General features: G+C 42.8%; 2 protein-coding genes across 19 annotated transcripts in view; one reads left to right on the top strand and one right to left on the bottom strand.

The window, feature by feature from the left end:
* Positions 1 to 20,941, bottom strand: part of MED12L (mediator complex subunit 12L) — a 355,795-nt gene that overhangs the window by 167,478 nt on the left and 167,376 nt on the right. The gene's annotated exons all lie outside the window — the stretch shown is intronic.
* P2RY14 (purinergic receptor P2Y14) overlaps positions 1 to 20,941 on the top strand; it is a 66,013-nt gene that overhangs the window by 10,823 nt on the left and 34,249 nt on the right. For 3 of the 13 annotated variants that reach the window (XM_061168125.1, XM_061168123.1, XM_061168124.1), the window contains exon 1: positions 19,609 to 20,008. The exons of 4 other annotated variants lie outside the window; for them this stretch is intronic. Coding sequence is in view for 1 of the 9 variants with exons in the window: in XM_061168114.1 (XP_061024097.1) it covers positions 20,547 to 20,575 (29 nt within the window). In the remaining 8 variants the exon portion in view is untranslated. Of the gene's footprint in view, positions 1 to 19,608; positions 20,009 to 20,422; positions 20,576 to 20,941 lie in introns of those variants that run through there. 6 more of the 13 variants (XM_061168116.1, XM_061168118.1, XM_061168117.1 and 3 more) reach the window with 5 other exon arrangements.

The raw sequence follows: 20,941 nt of genomic DNA, 5'->3' as shown, positions 1-20,941 counted from the left end.
GAGCACCACCTGGGAATCTTAATAGCTTCCTTAATAGTTTTGAACCAAAATACACTCTTTGTTTAGCAACGCTCATTTCTTATTACTCTGCTTTAGCTTAAGTTTCCACACTACAACTGATGAAATGCCATAGGAAAACTACATCTAAACAAAAACTTAGGCACTCATTTGTAGCTTGCAAGTTTTCTATTTTTAATGATGGTTCAGCTTCACAAGCTAACAGCTCTTGGAAATAATCAACAGTGGTTACTTATAATTTAGGTTGAAAAGAAGAGAAAGTGCCATATAAACCTGGTATTCTTTCTTTTTAAAGAGAAAAGAAGGGTTTGTGTCTAGATATTTGAATTTGGTTAAGTTACGTATTTAAATTCCTTTTCTCATCAAGCAGTTCAATTACCATTATTTCCTTAACAGCACTCCATTATTTTTTATGCCTTCCTAAGTGTACGATCCTTTCTACAGCTGAAGGTCAAAAGGAATAAAGATAGCACACAAACTCCCAGTAAGACATATTGTCTTAAGTCAATATATTAACATTCCCTGAAATACTTAACGGTTCCAATAAGCAAAAATAAACTTTTCATGGAAAGAATGTAAGAAACTCTAATATGCAAGAAATACAGTCTAGAACGGGCTTCCCTCATAGCTAGATCCGCTGGAGAAGGGATAGGCTACCCACTCCACTATTCTCGGGCTTCCCTTGTGGCTCAGCTGGTAAAGAATCTGCCTGCAGTGCAGGAGACCTGGGTTTGATCCCTGGGTTGGGAAGATCCCCTGGAAAAGGGGAAGCCTACCCACTCCAGTATTCTGGCCTGGAGAATTCCACGGACTGTATAGTCCATGGGGTTGCAAAGAATCGGACATGACTGAGTGACTTTCACTTTCACTGTTCACAGCCTAGAATGAGCTGCCCACATCATTTAATTAGAACAGTTCTCCTGTACTTCGCAGCATTGATCCAACTCACCGTCAGCCATGAAGTTAAGTCCCAGCTTTCCCCAAGTGAAAGTGAAAGCCGCTCAGGCGGGTCCGACTCTTCGACTCCATGGACCACACAGTCCATGGAATTCTCCAAGCCATAATACTGGAATGGGTAGCCGTTCCCTTCTCCAGCGGATTTTCCGGAACCAGGAATTGAACTAGGGTCTCCTGCATTGCAGGCAGATTCTTTACCAGCCAAGCTACCAGGGAAGCCCAGCTTCCCCTCAAATCCCTATTAAACCACGCTGAAAGGATCCCACGAGAGGCTAGGCTGATTCAGTGAGGAAGGAGTTTATAGAAATGACAGAAACTTAGGGAGCTCCCTGGTGGTCCAGGGGTTAGGACTCTGTGCTCTCACTGTCCGGGTCCGATCTCTGGTCTGGAAACTAAGATCCCACCAGCTGCAAGGTGTGGTCAGCTGGCCATGAGGATGCCACTTTCTGACTGAGAGGTCACTTCTTCCTCACAAATGTCACATCTACTTTCTGTTCTGACCCGTACCGTTCTCCTTTCCGGACACCCAACTGTTTACATACTTCGTTTTCCCCTGTGCCAAGCCACCAAGTCTTAGAGCTTTTTTCCTATGGCTGGAGTTCCTTTCCACTGATTTGTTCATGTCACTTACTTATTCACTCCTTCATTTACTTCGAAGAGCTAGAATACAAAAGAATATTCAAGAAAAATCACATGCAGCACCCCCATCTCATAGAGCTAAGATAAATGTGGCAGTCAGAAATGCACACACACCACCACACTATTATACAAGTGCTTTTGTGCAAAGATAGCTGTGTCCAGAGTCGAGGCAACCTGTGCTTCATGCTAAGTTCATTCACTCAAGAACTAACTGCTTTCCCTCTTGGTGGGTACTGTGAATGTGAGCCCAGAAACTTCTTCTGTTTGGAATTTCCAGATACATTCAGTGATAAGCTCAAATACTTTACAAGTATGTTTACATTTTTACTTGGATGAGTTCATGTTCTCATTGTAATGGAGGATTTTAAAAGACTTGGAAATTGAGGGCATGCAGGAAAATCAAAAGATTTAACAGAAATCAGATGGGCCTTCCCCAAACGCACAGTGCCAGGAGCAACCGGTAGCATAAAACTTCCATAGCGATGTTGGCAGTGTTGCACCACAAATAGAAGCACTCAGGGGAAAGGAGGAACTGAAAAAAGACAAAGGACGGTGGCAGCGAAGCCAAGGGCACCTGTGTACACCACCCGCAGAGCCTCGGCCAGTGGCTCACAAACCCCTGTGATTAAGTTTAAGGCACAGACATCAATCAAACGTCTCCTTGGATCAGAACCAGGCAGAATCATCGAGAACAGGCCTCCCTTGCCTTTGCCTGCCACCTTCAATTCTCAGGGATACATGGCCCTCCCTGTTCCAAGTCTTCTCATTGTTCCCTGAAAAGGGAAGTGACATCTCAACATCAGAAGTGTTCTGATACTGTTTCATTCATGAGGCGCATCTTACTCAAACAAAGTCTTATAGGGAACACTCATACACTAGACAGATGGAAACAGAAAGGCTCTTAATGAGGTTAAGACAAGAACTCCAGCTCCCCTGAAAAGCCCTGGAGCCCAGCCCAGGAGCCAAGAAAAAGCTTGAAACCACTGCTCAGACCCCTCTTTAGAGACAGGAATGACTGTGGATGAGCCAGCCACATACTTCCTACGCCCCCGGAGAGAAGGCAGCCTGGGTATACTGTAAGACTGTCATCACTAATGCGAGGGGGGAAGAAGGGCAGGAGGGGAAGCACTCTGCAAGTGGGCATTTGAGAAAATGAGAACAAAGACTCAAAACCACTTTCATGACACAAGATATAAACACAAGAGGAAAATCAAAAAGCCAAGGACAGTTCTCAGAGGTGAGAAATCAAGCCACGGTATTTCTGTTTTTTGAAAATTGCTCAGCAACCATTACAAGCCCATGCTCTGAAAAATACACTGGAGGACAGCTTTTCTGAACTCTCTGAAAGGTCACGTGCTCTGCTCTTTGCTGCTGTCATCGCTATTCAGACTAAAGCCTCGAAACGCAGTATCATACATGAACGTCTACAAGCCCCGCTGCTGCCTTGATCCCTTCGTTAGTTCAAGCGGCTTTACTGAGTACTTCCATGGTGCCCGCTGTGCCGGCCACGGAGCCGTTCATCTGACAAAGTGCTTGACTTCAGGAGCTCAGAGTCCTGGGGAAGGAGCCGACAGACAGAACGGGCCGGGGCGGTACGGGACCTAACGGGGCATGCCGCGTGGATGAGGTGACCAGGTGTGGCCACAGTGAAGACGCCGGGGCCAGAACAGTGGACCTGAGCACAGTGAGGAAGACACGGGGAGGAAGCGCGTCTGCAAAGCTTTCCAGGTGGGGCTGACATGCTGGAGGGGGAGGACGGGGAGGAGGAGGCGCAGAGGCAGCAAGAAGGCTGATGCAGCTGCGACAGGAGTGCGGCTGAGAGCACAGGAAACAGCAAGAGACCCGGGCAAAGACCAGCCGGGTCAGAGAGGGCCTGGCAGGCCACAAGCAGATCTCAGTCACAATCTCTCCCCGTGGGTGCCACCAAAGGCATGCCCTGATGGGGTGTGGGCTCCGGCAGCTGGCCACAGAAGAGGCCGTGGGCGTTGGAGGGAGAAGGTGTGAAGCAGGAGGGGAGGCTTCCCAGCAGTGATCATGACCAGGAGGAAGTTTTTATACACACAAACTAAACTGCAGTATAAGGAGGAACAATTTCAGGCAAGAGGCATTTCATCGAATATAAATGAGAACCCTCTCCAGGCTGGCTTATGTGCACCTTCCACAATTACACACCAGCTCACGAGTTTAGGTTTGAGTTTCTGAGAGACGGGCCCTAAGAAGTTTTCAGTAAAGGCTCTTAGGCAGTTTCCTCTTCCTTATCTGAGAGAACTCATTCCTGCTGCCCTCAATTTTCCAATTTATAGGACTAGATGTCCAATAATTATTTAGTTTTATGCTAAATGAGCACAAATTCTGCCTGATACCCCATTGAACAAGTGTTTATAAAACAATGGAAATCATTATAGCAGTGGTACTGAGACCAATCTCAAAATACGACCTTCAGAGTTTTCAGGGGAATGTCGGAGGAGCGGGGAGTAAGAGTATGAGGTATTTATAATGATGGAAAAATACGAAATAATCCAAATAACCTTTAATGATTCTCTCCTTCAATGGGATGATGTGCAACGATTCAAAAGAGAAATGAGCTTTAAGAACTGACAGGGGCGAGGTCCAGAACCTGGTGGTCCTTGGTTGAGACCTCACCTTTTAATGCAGGGAGCGTGGGTTCCATCCCTGGTCGGCGAGCTAAGATCCCACAGGCCTTGTGGCCGAAAATCCAAAACATGAAACAGAAGCAATGTTGCAACAAAATCAATAAAGGCTTTAAAAATGGTCCACATGAAAAAAAAAAAAAAAAAAATCTTAAAAAAACACTGATATGGAAAAGCCATGGAGACATACTGCTAAGTGGGTGGGGAGCAATGGTAAGATAGCAACCTATGCTTTTCAAGGATTTAACAACTGCTCACATTTATTGCAGAGAAGGAAATGGCAACCCACTCCAGTATTCTTGCCTGGAGAATCCTGTGGACAGAGGAGCCTGGTGGGCTGCTGTCCATAGGGTCACACAGAGTTGGACACGACTGAAGTGACTTAGCATGCAAGCATGCATGAACATTTATTGAGGGCTTTCCACTCTTTCAATATCATACTGATGCTTCATGAGTAATGAGTGTTATCTCACTGAATTCTTACAACAATCCTATGGGATGCAGAGAGGCAGGAGTGTGGGTGGGTGTGTGGGGGTGAGCGGGTGTGTGATCAGAGGCTAACTCGAGCTCAGCTCTTCGGGATCCTATGGACTGTAGCACGCCAGGCTCTTCTGTCCTTCACCATCTCTGGATCGTGATATTCGTGTCCACTGAACTGGTTCTGTCATCTAACCATCTCTTCTCTGTGTTGCCCCCTCCTCTTTGTGCCCATCTTCCCAGCATCAGGGTCTCTTCCAATGAGTCAGCTATTTGTATCAGGAGGCCAAAGTATTGAGGCTTCAACATCAGTCCTTCCAACGAATATTCGGGGTTGATTTCCTTTAGGATTGACTATTTTGATCTCCTTGAAGTTCAAGGGACTCTCAAGAGTCTTCTCCAGCACCACAAGCCGAAAGCATCAATTCTTCAGCTCTCAGTCTTTCTCTGGTCCAACTCTCACATCCGCACATGACAAAACCATAGATACGACTATATGGGCCATTGTCAGCAAAGTGATGTCTTTGCTTTTTAATATCTAGGCTTGCGTCTCACTTTCCTGGCTGCAGTCATCATCTGCAGTGATTTTGGAGCCCAAGAAAACAAAACCCGTCACTGCCTCCACTTTTCCCCTTCTATTTGCCATGATGAGTTAAGTATTTTAGCCAGACTCAAAGAGCTGCTAAGTGAGGGATTTTAATCCAGGAATTTGGAATTTCAACCCTGTAGCCTGAGTTTTTAACCTCTACATTACTCATATCTCAGAGACAAGTCCTTATTCACTAAGTGTATTAGATAAATTTGCTCCTGGATTCTTTCTTTTAAATAACATTACAGAAAAAAATGTTAGTGTTTCTGGGAAATAATTTTAGGGAAAATTGTTATTAATTTTAATGATGAAACATCCAAAGTTCATGACTTTGTGGAAAGTCAGTATGACCCAAATTGGGGTTACCTTCAAGATCAAGTACAAGGCAACTTTACAAATAAATGTTACTCAAAGGCTCAGTGACCTACAGTAATTCTGTCAGCCCTCATTATATCGGTAATCTGTGAACACTACATTTGTATACTTCCTTCTAAGTCCAGCTATTTGTGAATGTTCAGCACGGGGGATGTCATGATACCCAGTTTAAAAATTAAACAGGAGTCCCTCATTTTAAGACAAGTTGAAAGATATCAATCAGCAGACATTCTCTCAACAGTTCCACTTGTTGATTACAAAGGAATGACAGATATTTCAAGGTGAGGCTGATGATCAGCCTAATTACTAAAGGGTACAAAGCATAGATCTGCGTGTACTCCTGAGTCACTGACCCATCTCTGCACAACCTGATCCACACAGAAACATCATAGTTCTCAACGCTCAGCCCCAACACACTCCCCTAAAGGGGTCTCCTCTCCTCCCCCTGCACCCCACCACCACCCAGCAGTGATTCACAGTGGTGTTTATTACCCTAGAAGACCAGAAGAGGGTACACATTTGAGACAGAGAATAAACGTCTCAAATTCTCAACTCAAATCTTTACCAGCAGTGTGACCTCGATCAAGATGCTTAACCACTCTGAGCTTTACTGCCCTTGCTATATTGGGGTAAAATGACAACACTTACTCATACATCAGCTATCAGGTTTTAATGAGTTACTGTAAATAGGGTGTGTAAACACAACGGTATCTGGAATGTTATAAAATTTCAACAAATGTTAGGTGTTATTACTACTATTTTTATTAAACTCGTGCATAACTAGAAAGCATAAAGTCCCCGAGTGACTATTCCTGTACTTTTCATTTTTACCATTTACAGAAAAATAACTGGTTACCCTGTCATCTTTTAACCCTTTTTTTATTCATCCATATTTCTAATTTGCCTATGCATTCCTTAGAAATGTTTAAAACTGTACTTGTTTCAGTAAATGCAATTCACTAAAAAATTAAAGCAAGTTAATTTTTAAAAGTAAGTTGTTTAAAGTAAAGGACATTCATTCAAGTCTCCTCCCACCCTCCCGGCTGGGTGGGGGCCCACCAGAAGAGTCTACACCACATCCAGTCTGTGGCTGAGAGAGCATGAGTCAGGACCACCCAGCAGGTACCATCTTGACATTCACCGCAGGGCCCAGGTTAACGCCTGGAGAAAATCTCAGGGTGTGAACTCTCCACGGAAAGGAAAATAAAAAAAACAACAGCTAGTGACAAACCACTAAACAGAACAATCACTGGTGTGTGACTTACTCTAATAATTCTTATAGGATTTATTCTGAAAACTAGAGTGCTTAGTTTATATCACAGGACTGAAACAGGGCTTCCCCAAAGCCCTGCTATTATATAAAATATAGATGTGCATTTTTCTAGCTTTCTGGCTTTCATCAAATTCTGAGAGGTCTTCACCACCTAAAGCTGCTACACATTGTCGATTTCATAGTAATTCTCAAACTTGAACACACTTTAAGAAGTTTGGAGTCACCATTAAATGATTAATAGTAATCAGCTACATCCATCAATACAGTGAGGACTCACTGTATCCCCAGCAGTAAGATGAATATGCTAGCTGACCCCAAACTAGAAAACGTCCTGAGCTCCCCACTTCAGATTACAGATCTGAAATATTTATCACATAACCAAAAAAGGTGGGGAGGCTGGGGAATTTGGCTCCAAATAACTTAGAATTAAAATGTTGGAATTACAGAAGGGAGAGACCAGGACAGATTAGCAGAGAGACATCAAGAAGGAATCAGAACAGAGAATAAACACAGCACAAAGAGAAGGCACTGGGGATAAACTGTAAGCCAGGACCCTTTAAACTTTTGTGTGGAAAAGCTACAAGCTCTTTTACGTAATTCATGAAAGAATCCTCCTGAATACTGGCACAGAGTACTTATACACAACAGATGGTCAATAAATGGACTCATCAATGCCAACCCTGCGTCACAGCAGCATTCACTACGAAGACAGACAAGGTAGCACCTGTCTGTCTTGAGGCTCATTTTAAGGCTTTAGGTAAGACCTGGGCTTTCAAAAGATTTGGGGACTTCGAAATTTCTCTTCTGACTCTCAACAGTGTACTTACCGTGGGGCAAACATATGTCCGATATGCCCATGACAGAACCAGTTCACTCCTGCAAGCCCCACTCTAATTATAATTAACACCCTTTTCTGCTCTCACAAGTGCCCCAGTTGGCATACTAAATTCTGAGGTCACCCTATTCAAACCTGTTTTGGTTAAACCTTTGGTAAGTGACGTCTCTTCTGAAGTATTTCCTGGAGCAAGGAAGCTCAGATCAAAAGGTCTCTCCTCAATCTTAAAGCTGAGATGAAAAATACATTACAGCTCAAAAGGAGATATTCATAGCATGTCACAGACAGCAACCTTCTCAAAGCGAGCTACGCGGCCACTGTCCTACAGCACCGTAATCAGATGCAAACAGAGCTCAAGGCTTCAAGTGAACCTTTTTTTCTTGCCATTCCATTCTAGAGCATCACCAAATGCTTTTTACAAGGGTGGGGGGGGTGTAAGTTTGATTAATGATAATAAATAATCATGTATTTAATATATACATAAGTACATGTACTTATCAGAATTAGAGAAATTAAGTTATCTTAAGCAAAAACAAAAACCTTAACTCACTTTAAGAAGAACATACACGTGCACACGCCAAATAAAAATGCAAAAGAGGAAGGCACTGTCACTCAAAGAAAAGGCAAATACCTTGGCGCCTATGTTACTATTGATCCCGTGGGGCTCCACGGCCCACGCGTGTCCCTGCAGGGCAGATAACTGTCCGGCCCCGTGGTCCTCTCTGTGTTCTAGGCCCATCTCGGAAAGGCCTGAAGTGCATATGGATACTGCAGCTACCACAAAAGGGGGACATGTTCAAACATAGCACGAATGAGAAGTTACTAGACAGTCCTGGTTTAAGACAAGCTGTTTCCATTTTAAACACTCTAGCCCCCAAAGACATCTGACCCAGAAAGCAGCTCACATTATCCCAGGAAGGGCCAGGGAGCTTGTGGTAAAGAGGCAAACCCCTACTGCTTGGTCCAGCACACAAGCTCAGACCTGCTGACCGCACACCAACGCAACCAGGTCTGGGAAGGGAGGAAACCCAAGCCTGAATTAATTGGTTATCTCACTGGAGTTTTGTGCGTCCTGATATTGTAACTTCCCAAAGACACCAGATTCAATTAGCAACCATCCCTTTGTTACCTCTTATCTCCATCGCAGCTTCTAAATGTCAATTCAGTGGTCTTGAACTACTAAAGTATCTCTGAAGCCCACCGCTGCAACTTGTGTGATAGACTTATTCTAGAACAAAAGTGTTTCACAGAATTCACTAGAATGGCACGGTTTTCAAACTGCATTTCTTAGCCACAGGAGATCACAGACGTAGCTTGGTGGGCAACTGGTAGGGACTGAGTAGGCAGGACAAGTCCTCGCTGCATCCCCATCAGCATTCAAAGGTATACTCTCACCTGTTTACATGGAACCAATCGAGTTCCATTTAAGGTTTCAGTAAGGAAAAAATGCATTCTACTGCTCTGCCCCTCAAAACAAAACCAGACATACACACCATACACACAAACCCCATTTGAGAACATGTTGCCAGAACCAGAGTCTGAGTCAACATCTTAAAACATACTACAACTGCCTGAAAAAGTCTGAAAAATCTAAGGAGGACTGAAAAATTTGAGAAGGAAAGGATCTTAGATAATCTTTCACGCAATTCACTCATTAAAACTGAGGAATTAAATGAGCCCGTGAGCCTCTAAGTAAAAAGCATATCCTTACAATATCATCTCCATCCCCACTTCCTGCCCATGTTTGTTCACACCTTTCCCCAAAGTTCCCCAAACCTCACCACTGACACGAAGCGTTGAGATCCTGTTTGCACAACCTCTAAGAGATGGTGCATCTATAGCATACAGGTGGACGCTCCAAGAATCAAAATGCTAAACCTGTTTCTAAGATATGCCTACTGAAGGGCATGCGGGGAGGAACAGAATACAATTATTATTATCATCATCATCTTGACTTGGAGAAATCAACAGAAATAACACTAACATTTATTAGTTCTACTTGGCGCCACACACTGCGTGCGTTCCATGGGCACTATTTCCCCTAATGCACACAGCAACTCAGCCAGGGAGGCAGCATTGTCAGCGCCATCCCCCGGGTGACAAAGGCCAAGCCTAGACAAGAGCGCCCACCTCCAGAGCAGCCTCACACCTGCCCCAGCCGGCAGAGACACAGCGCTGCCCGCAGGACCCTAAAAGGGCCCAAGCACATCAGCTTCTGATGGTCAATTTAAAGTGAACCCAGGTACAAAGGAAAAGCTCCCCACATTCCTCGGGATGTGTCACAAATCTGGTGATCCAACAGAGACTCTGAAAGTAGCTTAGACAGTGCCAGTTCTCCTGCTGCCAGGGGCACCGTGGAATTTACCCGAGGGCCAGTCCCAGACTACACTCCATTCATCACCTCGGTCTCCTTCCTCCTCCAAGAAGACATTAGGAAATTTTCTTTACCTGGTGTCTATGTGGCACTCATATTGGAACAGACCAAAATTTTTTTATGTCAGCAGCAAGTCAACAAAGAGAGTAGTGAAATTATATTAGAAGTAATAAGTGTGAGGGTCTGGAGTGTTTGATTATGCCTCTGAGCTAGCTACTAGGTAGCTTCCAGATCTTCCTAATCTACCACAAATAAGTAGTGTATGAACTAGATTTTGTGCCTCTGAATGAATCAGAATCACAAAGGTTGGCCTAGAGATATCTCAGCACCATAATGACCCACACATTGGAAGAATATGTTTATTGAGTCTGCACCTTCACTATTTTATTTTATAAAAAATAGAGCTCCATGCAAGAAAAATTGAACTTAAAGCCAAAACATACTGATTCTTATGTTGTCTTCAAACAAAATGTCTAAAATGAGTTAAAAAAAAAAAACAGTGGGAAAGGAAGCAGTAAATATGAATTACCATTCAAATGTCATCATATGTGGAGGAAACCTGTAATATAAAAATTTGTGAGAACCTCATCTACACCAAATGGTGCAAAGACACTTAGAAGATAGTCTGAACATAGGCCAGCGGAAAATTATAATAAAATACAGATCCATAAGTACTATATTTAAAGTGCCATTTCAAAATCATGTTTTCTCCAAGCAATCATTACCTTTGACAGATAAGAAACTCCCTACAATGCATTTCAAGTTTTTTTTTAATTCTCCAGTGCGGAATAAGACCTATGACAGGCAACATTCATTCTGCTCTTCATGTGCTTGGCAGGCATATAATGCTGTTGATCAGTCACTCAGTCATGTCCAACTCTTTGTGACCCCATGGACTGCAGCACACCAGGCTTCCCTTTCCTTCACTATGTCCCAGAGCTTGCTCAAACTCATGTCCATCGAGTCGGTGATGCCATCCAACCATCTCAACCTCTGTCGCCCCCTTCTCCTCCTGCCTCCAATCTATCCCAGCATCAGGGTCTTTTCCAATGGGTCAGTTCTTCACATCAGGTGGCCAAAGTACTGGAGCTTCGTTTCAGCAAAAGTCATTCCAATGAGTAGTGAGGGTTGATTTCCTTTAGGATTGACTGGTTGGATCTCCTTGCTGTCCAAGGGACTCTCAAGAGTCTTCTCCAGCACCACAGTTTGAAAGGATCAGTTTTTCGGTACTCAGCTTTCTTTATGGTCACAGAATATGCTGAGTTAAATATTTCCACTGCTTTTGCAGGGATCATCCCAAGGAAGAGACTGCTGAGACACAGAGAGGTTGAGTAATGCGCTCAAGGACCCACAGCCAGGAGAGCCTGAGCCGGTCTTATGAGGGCAAACACTCTGGGGCTCTCCCTCCCAATTAATCAGACATAATGCCTCTTACATCCTCTCGACCACATGTTAAGAAATGTCACAAATGCCTAAAAGATAAATACGCAGAGCTAAGATCCTATAAATATTTAGACTCACTAAAACACGCCAACTGGCGTTCAGTAAAACAAGGATTAAGCTGAAGTTGTAAAATTACAGCTACAGAGAAAGATTGTACATCAGATGCCTGCCAGGCAAGATCACTTAGAAACCATCCCAAATGACTGTGAGAAAACTTGACAGATTGAAAATGTCGACAATCTCTCATAATCGTTTCCTTTTTAAAACCATACCATCTCTTTTATTTCAGAAGCAGCTGCATCATGGTGCTGCTTTTTTGTTTTGTCTTTTGAAACAAAAGGCTTCCAACAGGGTGATAATAAGCATCTGAACTACACACAAATAGCAAATACTTCATACGTAGAGTTGATAAGTGATATTTGGTTTGGTAAATGGCAAGAGATTATTGAGCAAACTCAAACATTGTTTTTCCCCGCAATGGCCTATTAAAAAAAATAAAATAAAATAAGCCTCTGTCATTTCCCACAAAACACCAGAATAAATTAACAACCAGTCAGCTGAACTAAAAAAATATTTACAAAATATCCTGTCTGGGCTTTTGCTCTCCTTGCCTAAGGAAAAATAAATGTTTCCTGCCTTTACTATGAATTTGCTTCATCTCCTAGACCTTTAATAACAGAAACTCATCTAGACATTGCTAAATAATGCTATCTGCACAATAAGCTTTGGTCTTTCCTGCAGGGCAGTAGGCCGACGTGATTTCTGGCAATGGAGAGGTACTTTTAGACCACACGGTTTGTCTACATTAGGAACAAACAGTAGAACCATAACAACTTCTGGAGTTGGATACAGTCAAGAAAGAGGAAGCACACTCCATCCACACTCGCTGTGGAGATGGAGTGAAAGGAGGGATGGAACGAGGGGTAGGAAAGGGACTGGATGCCTGGCTTCCTCACCTAGGAGTCCGGGGAAGTGAAAACACTGAAGTACTCCATCAGATGAGATGTGCCATCTCTAAAGGCTTCCAGGCTCCTGCATATTGCTCATTCCCTTGTGAAATTATGTTTTCAGTTTGGAAGCATTTCTCTCAGAATTAAGTACGGCTAAGTTACAAAAAGGGGCTTCCCAGGTGGCTCCATGGTAAAGAATCCATCTGCCAAAGCAAGAGATGCAGGAGATGTAGGCTTGATCCCTGGATCAGGAAGATCCCCTGGAGAAGGAAATGGCAAGCCAGTCCAGTATTGTTGCCTGGGAAATCTAATGGACAGAGGAGCCTGGAGGGGTCCATGGGATTGCAAAGAGTTGGACATGACTGAACACACACACACACACACACACAAGTTATAAATGAGTTTTTCCATAACGATGGTTACTGAGCCAAAGTTTCTGTTCAAATGTGGATCTTTCCATAGAAATCAATGTTTATTAAAACTTCAAAGATAGCATTTTGTACCTCCCACATACTCAGTGATAACACAGCTTCAAGAAAATTATGAGGCAACAATTAGCCTTTGCTCATATTAATAAGAGCCCCTACCATTCACTGGTTACTTACTCTGGCTGAGAACAGCAATTAAGAAAATACACATTATTTCATTTAAACTTTCAAACAACTTGAATGAGGCAGGTGACACTAAGGGAAACAGGGATGCAGAGAGGATATAACTCGCCCACCATCCCCAGGCTGCTAAGAGGCAGAGCTTACTTTTGTACCCCAGGTTGACTCTGTGTTATATGCGATTAGCTCTAAAGAAATACAGATTAATCCCATCCTGACCCTTTCTCCACGATTGAGTAGACAACTTTGCTGGTGTTTATGGTTTTGTTTAGTTTTGCTTTTTCCTCCCTTCATTTTGTGCTGGATGAAACTCTAGCCAAAGACGGCCAGAGGTTTCATGTCAGGGGCGGACTCTAACAGATGGCTCAAGATCCCCTAGAGGAGGGCTGAAAGGCTACAGGAAAACGGGCTATGACGAGTCTGCAACAGACGCACCCCAGCACAGAGGTGCTGCTTCCGGCCCACATGTGTCTGCTCAGCAACAATTGCCTGCCGTGGACCTTCTCTTTCCTGGGTGCTCATCATTGAGACACCCTCCCCTTTTTGAACTATGACAAAGGTTTAGGTAGACATTTAAGTCACATTCTCACACTATGAGGGTTATCAATTAGCATGAATCCTCAAAGTAAGATTTTTTTTTTACAAACTAATGAAAGCCATAGAGTTCCTCTCACATCCCCACTATTCAGTTGTTAGCTCTCTTTGCAGATTGCTTATTTTTACATGAAACGGGTCTCCCGACAATCTCATCAACTCCACAGGACAACCCCCAGCCTGCCTATTTATGACTCAGACACTTTTACCTTTTAAGTGATTGTCTGTATTTTTAAATGAATAAAATCAAGGGCCTTGCTTATCAAGTATAATATAAGGCTTCTGGAGAAACTACAAAAGGCAAAGGATCACAATCTGATTTGGGCTTTTGGTGGCAGGTTACAAGAAAGAATGAAAAACACAGTTCTGGAAGCATTTATATATCGCGAATGGGACTTTTTCAAGATAGCAATAATTGCAAGCTGCCAAAAGCAAAATTCTAAAACGAATAAGCTGGAAGGGCTCTTCAGTGAAATATATCAGAAAACAATGAATAACAAGGATGTGTCAACAACACACATTTTCTCTGCCTGTTGAGGTATAATACTAAGAAGTATCCATCCAATAAAAGTCGTATTATGTAAACACACACCTGGACCTCATGCATTTTCTCTAAATGCAGCTGCTGGCAAAAGGACTTTCAGGCTTATTCATTTGCATATGGTTAAGAACTGGACTAAATTTGGTCTGGCTCAAACTGTAATATTAATGTGATAACAAGAGCTAACATTTATAGAGCTTCTTTACATATCATAACATTCTAAGTGGGAAAATGGGCAGCCTGGATGCACAGGGAAGCCTGCTTGCATTAGGCAAAAGGGTACAGTCTCTCCTGATGACAGAGACAGCTGGGGAATTATGATCCCTTTTAATGTAAGCGATGGGCCTCAGTTATAAACAATGCTGCCATGGTTTTAATCATTTGAATAAAGGTTACTGATTTATCAAAAAAAATATAGACATAATTATCTAGGTGAAGAGAAGCATGGAGAATAAAGGAACTGTATCTTCATTTTCCACATCAAGAGACACGCATGGAAGACAAGAACTCTCAGTTACAACAGGAACATAGGGATTGACACCCCAAAGTAGTAGCTAAAAAAGTGATCGAGGGAGGCACTGGGGCACACAAAAGGGGCAGGATTTTTTTATAAGTTTTATAAAATTGATTACTTAAAGTACATAAATGCATAACTTCAACAAAAAAACTTTTTAATTAGTTTAATTCGAATTACCAACAAAAAGAAATCAAAATTAAAAGGATGTTTATATTTCTTAGACTAGGAAAACAAAGAAGGGAGTACAAAAAAAAAAAAAAAAGAAGGGAGTCCAGTGGAGGTCCTCACCTTCATTTACAATCATGTCCTTGTCTCTGAAAGATCTTGCCTTCTCACTGAGATGGAGTCTTAGGAGAGAGGGTGCCCAAGAATTGCTAACAGGTAAGGTGCCAAGCCAAGGAAACCAACCTGGCCATGTAGGATGAGAGAGGCCACAGAAAAATATTGTGTCCTCCAGCCCAACAAGTCAGGTGACTGCATGAATGACAGACACAGGGAGCATAAGCGAAAGACTCTCCTTTCCCCAAAACAAGGAGATGGCCATTACTATCAGCAATTCAGTAGAAGGTTATATACACTGTCAAGAGTGGCCTAATCAAAACTCAAATTAAGCACCATGGGGATAACCATTCGTTCATTTTTAGGGGGAAGATAAAGAAAAGCTCCGCAGGTGGTGGAGTCTGGCCTGTGTTTTAAGAAATGCACAAGAGGTCAACAGGTAGAGATGGAAGGAAGGGGCCAATCCAGCAAATCTGAACAGAGTCAGTGGTGGAAGAAGAGATGATGTGTTTGGAAAAGGGACACGGTCAAAGCCACATCTCCTGTCGCTGTTGCCTCAGGGCAACCTGAGGGAGAGTGTGGTGAGTGTGCCTCCTGGGACAGACAGTTATTTCAGTGGTTACTGGGACAGTGCAGAACTACAGACACGATCAACTAAAATACTGTAAAAGGCTGTGTGCCTCTTAAATTATCTAGCTTACAGGACATCCTCCTGGTTTAAACTGTTCTATTTCACACTGGACACACCTGAATCCAAGGCACTGACATTTATCTCGTTGTTCAGGGATCCTGTCATACCTCCAGGTTTCCCCAAGGGCTCACCTTTGCTCTTCACTAATAATTTCCCAAAAGTGTGGAATTCATACGACTCAAGAGGTTTGAGTTTCAGGTACCTCCCGTTCTCCCTTCAGCTTAGAAAATAGAACCATTATAAAAGTACAAGTTCCTTTAAAAAAGAAATTCCCCCCTTTGGCATTCTCATGTAGCTCTTGTTAGTTTTAACACTGCGATCATTATCTAATCCCATAAAACTGGACCAGTTTTGATGTGCACAGCCCCAAGCACTGGTTTTGGTTATTAAAAAAATGCTCTTGGCTCAAGGTTTCATTGTAAGTGAGCTAGTTCTAGCAGTTACTGGATTACAAACAAACAAACCTATTCCTGCATGTCAAACTGAGTATTTTTAAAAGTCAGTTTATTTTTATATCATGGATCTCAAGCCTTCAAAACTAAAAGCGAACACATTAACTTTTACTCTGGCCTTTATCAATGTTTAGAAGTCGCCTTTATGAAACATACCAAACACTGTAAGTAAAACTTGGAAGGAAAAAACAGCTTCCCAGAGGAAGGGTGACCAAACTGTGTCTGAACCTGGGTTCCCACAGGTCTGAGAAATACTCAGGAGGATCAAACTGAGACAAGTTTACTCAACTTGCAGTTGAGTAAAGTTTACTCAACTAGCTATGCATTTACTTTAATTAAAAGATTAAACACATAAAATCTGTAATTTCAAAGTCATTCTACTTAGAGGAAAGCTAAATATTTGATTTTTAAGGCGATGCCATGTCAATGCAAATCAGATATAATAAATAGAGCAGATGGTACACAAATAATAAAATTTCAGACATGAGTATCATCTCCACTTTTCAAAGCACCAAATGAAATTTGAAGACTTTTTTTTTTTAATAATAATCAAAAATACTGTTCAGCATTTGTTTTTCAAGGAGTCACTACAGAGGCAGCTCCCAGCCCTGAGCAGTGGGAGTGGCACCCCCAGCTCCATCCCCAGAACTACACTCAGCTTCTCAGCATGAAGATGTCAGAGCTGCGAACTGGGTCTGGGAGCATCTCTGCTTTATCTCAATTCATGTGCATCCGTTAGCAAGATCTGCTTCTACTCCAGACTTCCCTGGTGGCTCAGACAGTAAAAGCGTCTGTCTACAATGTGGAAGACCTGGGTTCGATCCCTGGGTTGGGAGGATCCCCTGGAGAAGGAAATGGCAACCCACTCCAGTACTCTTGCCTGGAAAATCCCATGGACTGATAGGCTACAGTCCATGGAGGTCACAGAGAGTGCTACTCCATTAGCAAAACAACTACTTCTACTTTGTTGACTACTCCAAAGCCTTTGACTAAGTGGATAACAAATAAACAGTAAGAAATTCTTCAAAAGATGCGAATACCAGACCACCTTACCTGTCTCCTGAGAAACCTGTATGCAGGTCATGAAGCAACAATTAGAACCAGACATGGAACAACAAACTGGTTCAAAACTGGGAAAAGAGTACATCAAGGCTGTATATTGCCACCCTGCTTATTTAATTTATATGCAGAGTACATCATGCAAAATGCCAGGCTAGATGAAGAACAAGCTGGAATCAAGACTGACTGCTGCGAGAAATATCAATAACCTCAGATATGCAGATGACACCATCCTTATGGCAGAAAGTGAAGAGGAACTAAAGAGTCTCTTGAAAGAGTGAAAAAGGAGAAAGTGAAAGAGGAGAGTGAAAAAGCTGGCTTAAAACTCAACACTCAAAAAATGAAGATCATGGCATCCATTCCCATCATTTCATGACAGACAGATGGGGAAACAATGGAAACAATGACAGACTTGATTTTCTTGGGCTCCAAAATCACTGCAGATGGTGACTGTAGCCATGAAATTAAAAGACACTTGCTCCTTGGAAGAAAAGCTATGACAAACCTAGACAGCATATTAAAAAGCAGAGACATTACTTGCCCAACAAAGGTCCATATAATGAAAGCTATGGCTTTCCCCAGTAGTAGTATATGGATATGAGAGTTGGATGATAAAAGAAAGCTGAGCGCCGAAGAATGGACACTTTTGAACTATGGTGTTAGAGAAGACTCTTAAGAGTCCCTTGGACTGCAAGGAGATCAAGTGAAGTGAAGTGAAGTGAAGTCATTCAGTCGTGTCTGACTCCATGGACTATAGCCTACCATGCTCCTCTGTCCATGGGATTTTTCAGGCAAGAATACTGGAGTAGGTTGCCATTTCCCCTCCAGGAGATCTTCCTGACCCAGAGATTGAACCCGGGTCTCCCGCATTGTAGGCAGACGCTTTAACGTCTGAGCCACCAGGGAAGTCCCAAGGAGATCAAACCAGCCATAGAGCACCAAGTCTGACGGATTAAATACCATGAATTTATCAGTGATAAGGAGCCACAAAAAGGACACGGCATGCTTGGGTTTTAGAAAGATCCTACTCACGGGTGACTGGACGGCAGCTATTATGGGTGGGGAAAAGACTGGAGGCAGGGAGTACGGGCCAAAAATGACTTTGAGTTTGGTGAGAATCATAGATAAGAAATATTTAGGTATTAAAAAAAAACAGATTTTAGTGATTGACTGGATAGTTATGAGACAGTGAATCAGAATTTAATGTTTTATAGCGCTTGAGTGATCCATGGATAATAGTACCAAATAAAAGGGACTTAAGGTCAATCAGGGCTTTCAGGGGTTTTGTTTCATTTTGATAATGATAATATACATATCTGATAATGAGCACGCTGTCTAAGGACAAAGGGAAAAGAAACTGGTAAAGTAAGTAAAGCTGATGATGTCGGTCCAGAACTGGCAGAGTATGGGAGATCCAGGCTCGTCCTCCAGGGAGACGTATCATGACTGCATTAAACCAGAGGACTACGTAAGAAAAGGAAAGGATCCCTGGCAACAACCTGTTAAAGAAGGCAACAGTCCAGAAATTAGCCACCTGGGTTTCCCAGGGGGCACTAGTGGTTAAAAACAAAATCTGCCTGCCAATGCAGGAGACACAAGAGAGCTGGGCTTGACCCCTGAGTTGGGAAGATGGTTGGAGGCGGCCATGGCAACCCACTCCAGTATTTTTGCCTGGAGAATCCCATGGACAGAGAAGCCTTTGCGAACCCTGGTCACAAAGAGTCAGACACAACTTAAGTGACTTAGCACTCAATGGCACTCAGAAATTAGAGACAAACAGCGTGCTCACCTGGAGAAAAATTAGGAGGCCCAACAGCACCAAGTCCAGGTTGGGGATGTGTAAGCCTAATTCCTGGAGTAGAATGGGAACCAGCAAGCCTCACGTCCTCGCCCCCCAGAACCGGGTGAGGCTAGACAGGAAAATCACTCAGGCTCAAAGGAGACAGCTTTGAGGTCCTTTCAATCTCTCATCTCATTTGATAATGATCTTGGCCTTTGCTGGTCAGGACACTCCAGTAAACACGCACTTACAGAGTCTCCTCACTCCTTCCCCCGGCACTCAAAGTGGGACATGTTCTGGTCTGCTTTTCTCTCAAATACTTTCTTAGTTTTCCAACACTCTTCAAGGAGTTAGTGAGGCCGTGTGAACTACAACTGGGAAATATGTCCCAATAAATACAGAAGCTATTCTTACAACAGCCTCACAGTCAAAGGTCACAGCCAGGCATGGGAAAGATCCTGCCTCCTGCTGCTAGCTGGAGCGCTCACTTACCAGATCGGTTGCACTCGCTCACGTTCACTCTTGCTCACTGGCTCTCACTCTCCCTGTCTCTGCATCTGTCTGTCTGTCCGTCTCTCTCGGTACCCAGTTTCATACCGGTTACTGTTTGGCCGAGCCTGGATCATTTGTCACCCTAAACGCAAATCAGACTGAACTCACACAAGCACAGAGGAGAGAGCTGGGCTCCGGAGAGCTCTGTGGTACTTGACGTTCAAGTCCTTGGCGAGATGTCAGCATTTCACAGAGCACTTTAAATGTTTCATTTGAGAGCTAATGCAGCATTCCCCACTGGTCAACAGCAGGAGTCCAGGCAGAAAGCAAAGCAGATTTCCCTCAACGTCAGATGTTACACCCAGTGGCTGAGCCAGTCTTGCCTTTAGAAACCACAAGAGACTGGATAAACTGGTAAGTAAAAAAGCCCATCCAAGGCGGAGTGTATTTAAAGAATATCTGTGATACCACTGTAAAATGGGCCTTTTGCACTTATGTCCTAGATTCCTTTTTATAATAGACAGAGTGACAGATTTACAGGTGAGATTTTACTTTTCCAGGTTCCAAGACTAAACTAGGTCCAATTAATTTTTCTCTGTAAATGTTCTTTTTAATTGCATGAAGCAGGATTTTCTTTCACGACCTTATGCACAGGCTTTCGTAAACTCCTGTTTTAGAAACTTTATCTTATTGCTTGTAAAATATAAGACAGTGTTGTGTGTCTGTGGATAGTGAGTTAAAATCAGTTTTGGAAATGGTAAAGAGCACAAATACAGCTGGGTTATGATGTAATCCTCAGAGCTGAGGGAATCCAGTAAAGAACTAAAATACTGGAGGGGGAAAAAACAGGTTTGGTGTAACAGCACAAAAGGCCACAACCCCACTGAAAACTGAAAGCAAAGATGAAATACTTCATGCAAGCGAGCATTTTAAGTCTTCTCTGAAGCGCTAAATGCCTGGGCTACCTGTGTGGATTGAAGGGTGAGTCCCATTTGATTTTCGGGAATTTTAAGAGCCTCAGTTGCTGTTTTAATTTTAGCTTGTACTATATGTCTCAGAAGTTTTCTGTTTTTTTTTTTTTTTTTTTTTTTTTAATGGAGTGTTTATTATAAGCTCTCATACATGAAATATTTTCTACTTTGAAACTCCTCACATTAATAATAATTTACATTCCCCAGCCAGTATTAATAGTGTTACACAGAATCCCCCAAAATAATTCAAATATTTCACTAATGACTTCCTTTCTAAAAATTTAAAGAAACTGAATTGCATAGATTCTTTCCTCACAACATCTGTTATTTGCCTTTCGGTATGAATTTCTCACACAAATCTCCTTTTATTTATTTT

The sequence above is a fragment of the Dama dama genome, chromosome 19 (genome assembly GCF_033118175.1).
Source record: "Dama dama isolate Ldn47 chromosome 19, ASM3311817v1, whole genome shotgun sequence".
NCBI lineage: Eukaryota > Metazoa > Chordata > Mammalia > Artiodactyla > Cervidae > Dama > Dama dama.
This window is presented reverse-complemented; position numbering and strand designations above follow the sequence as displayed.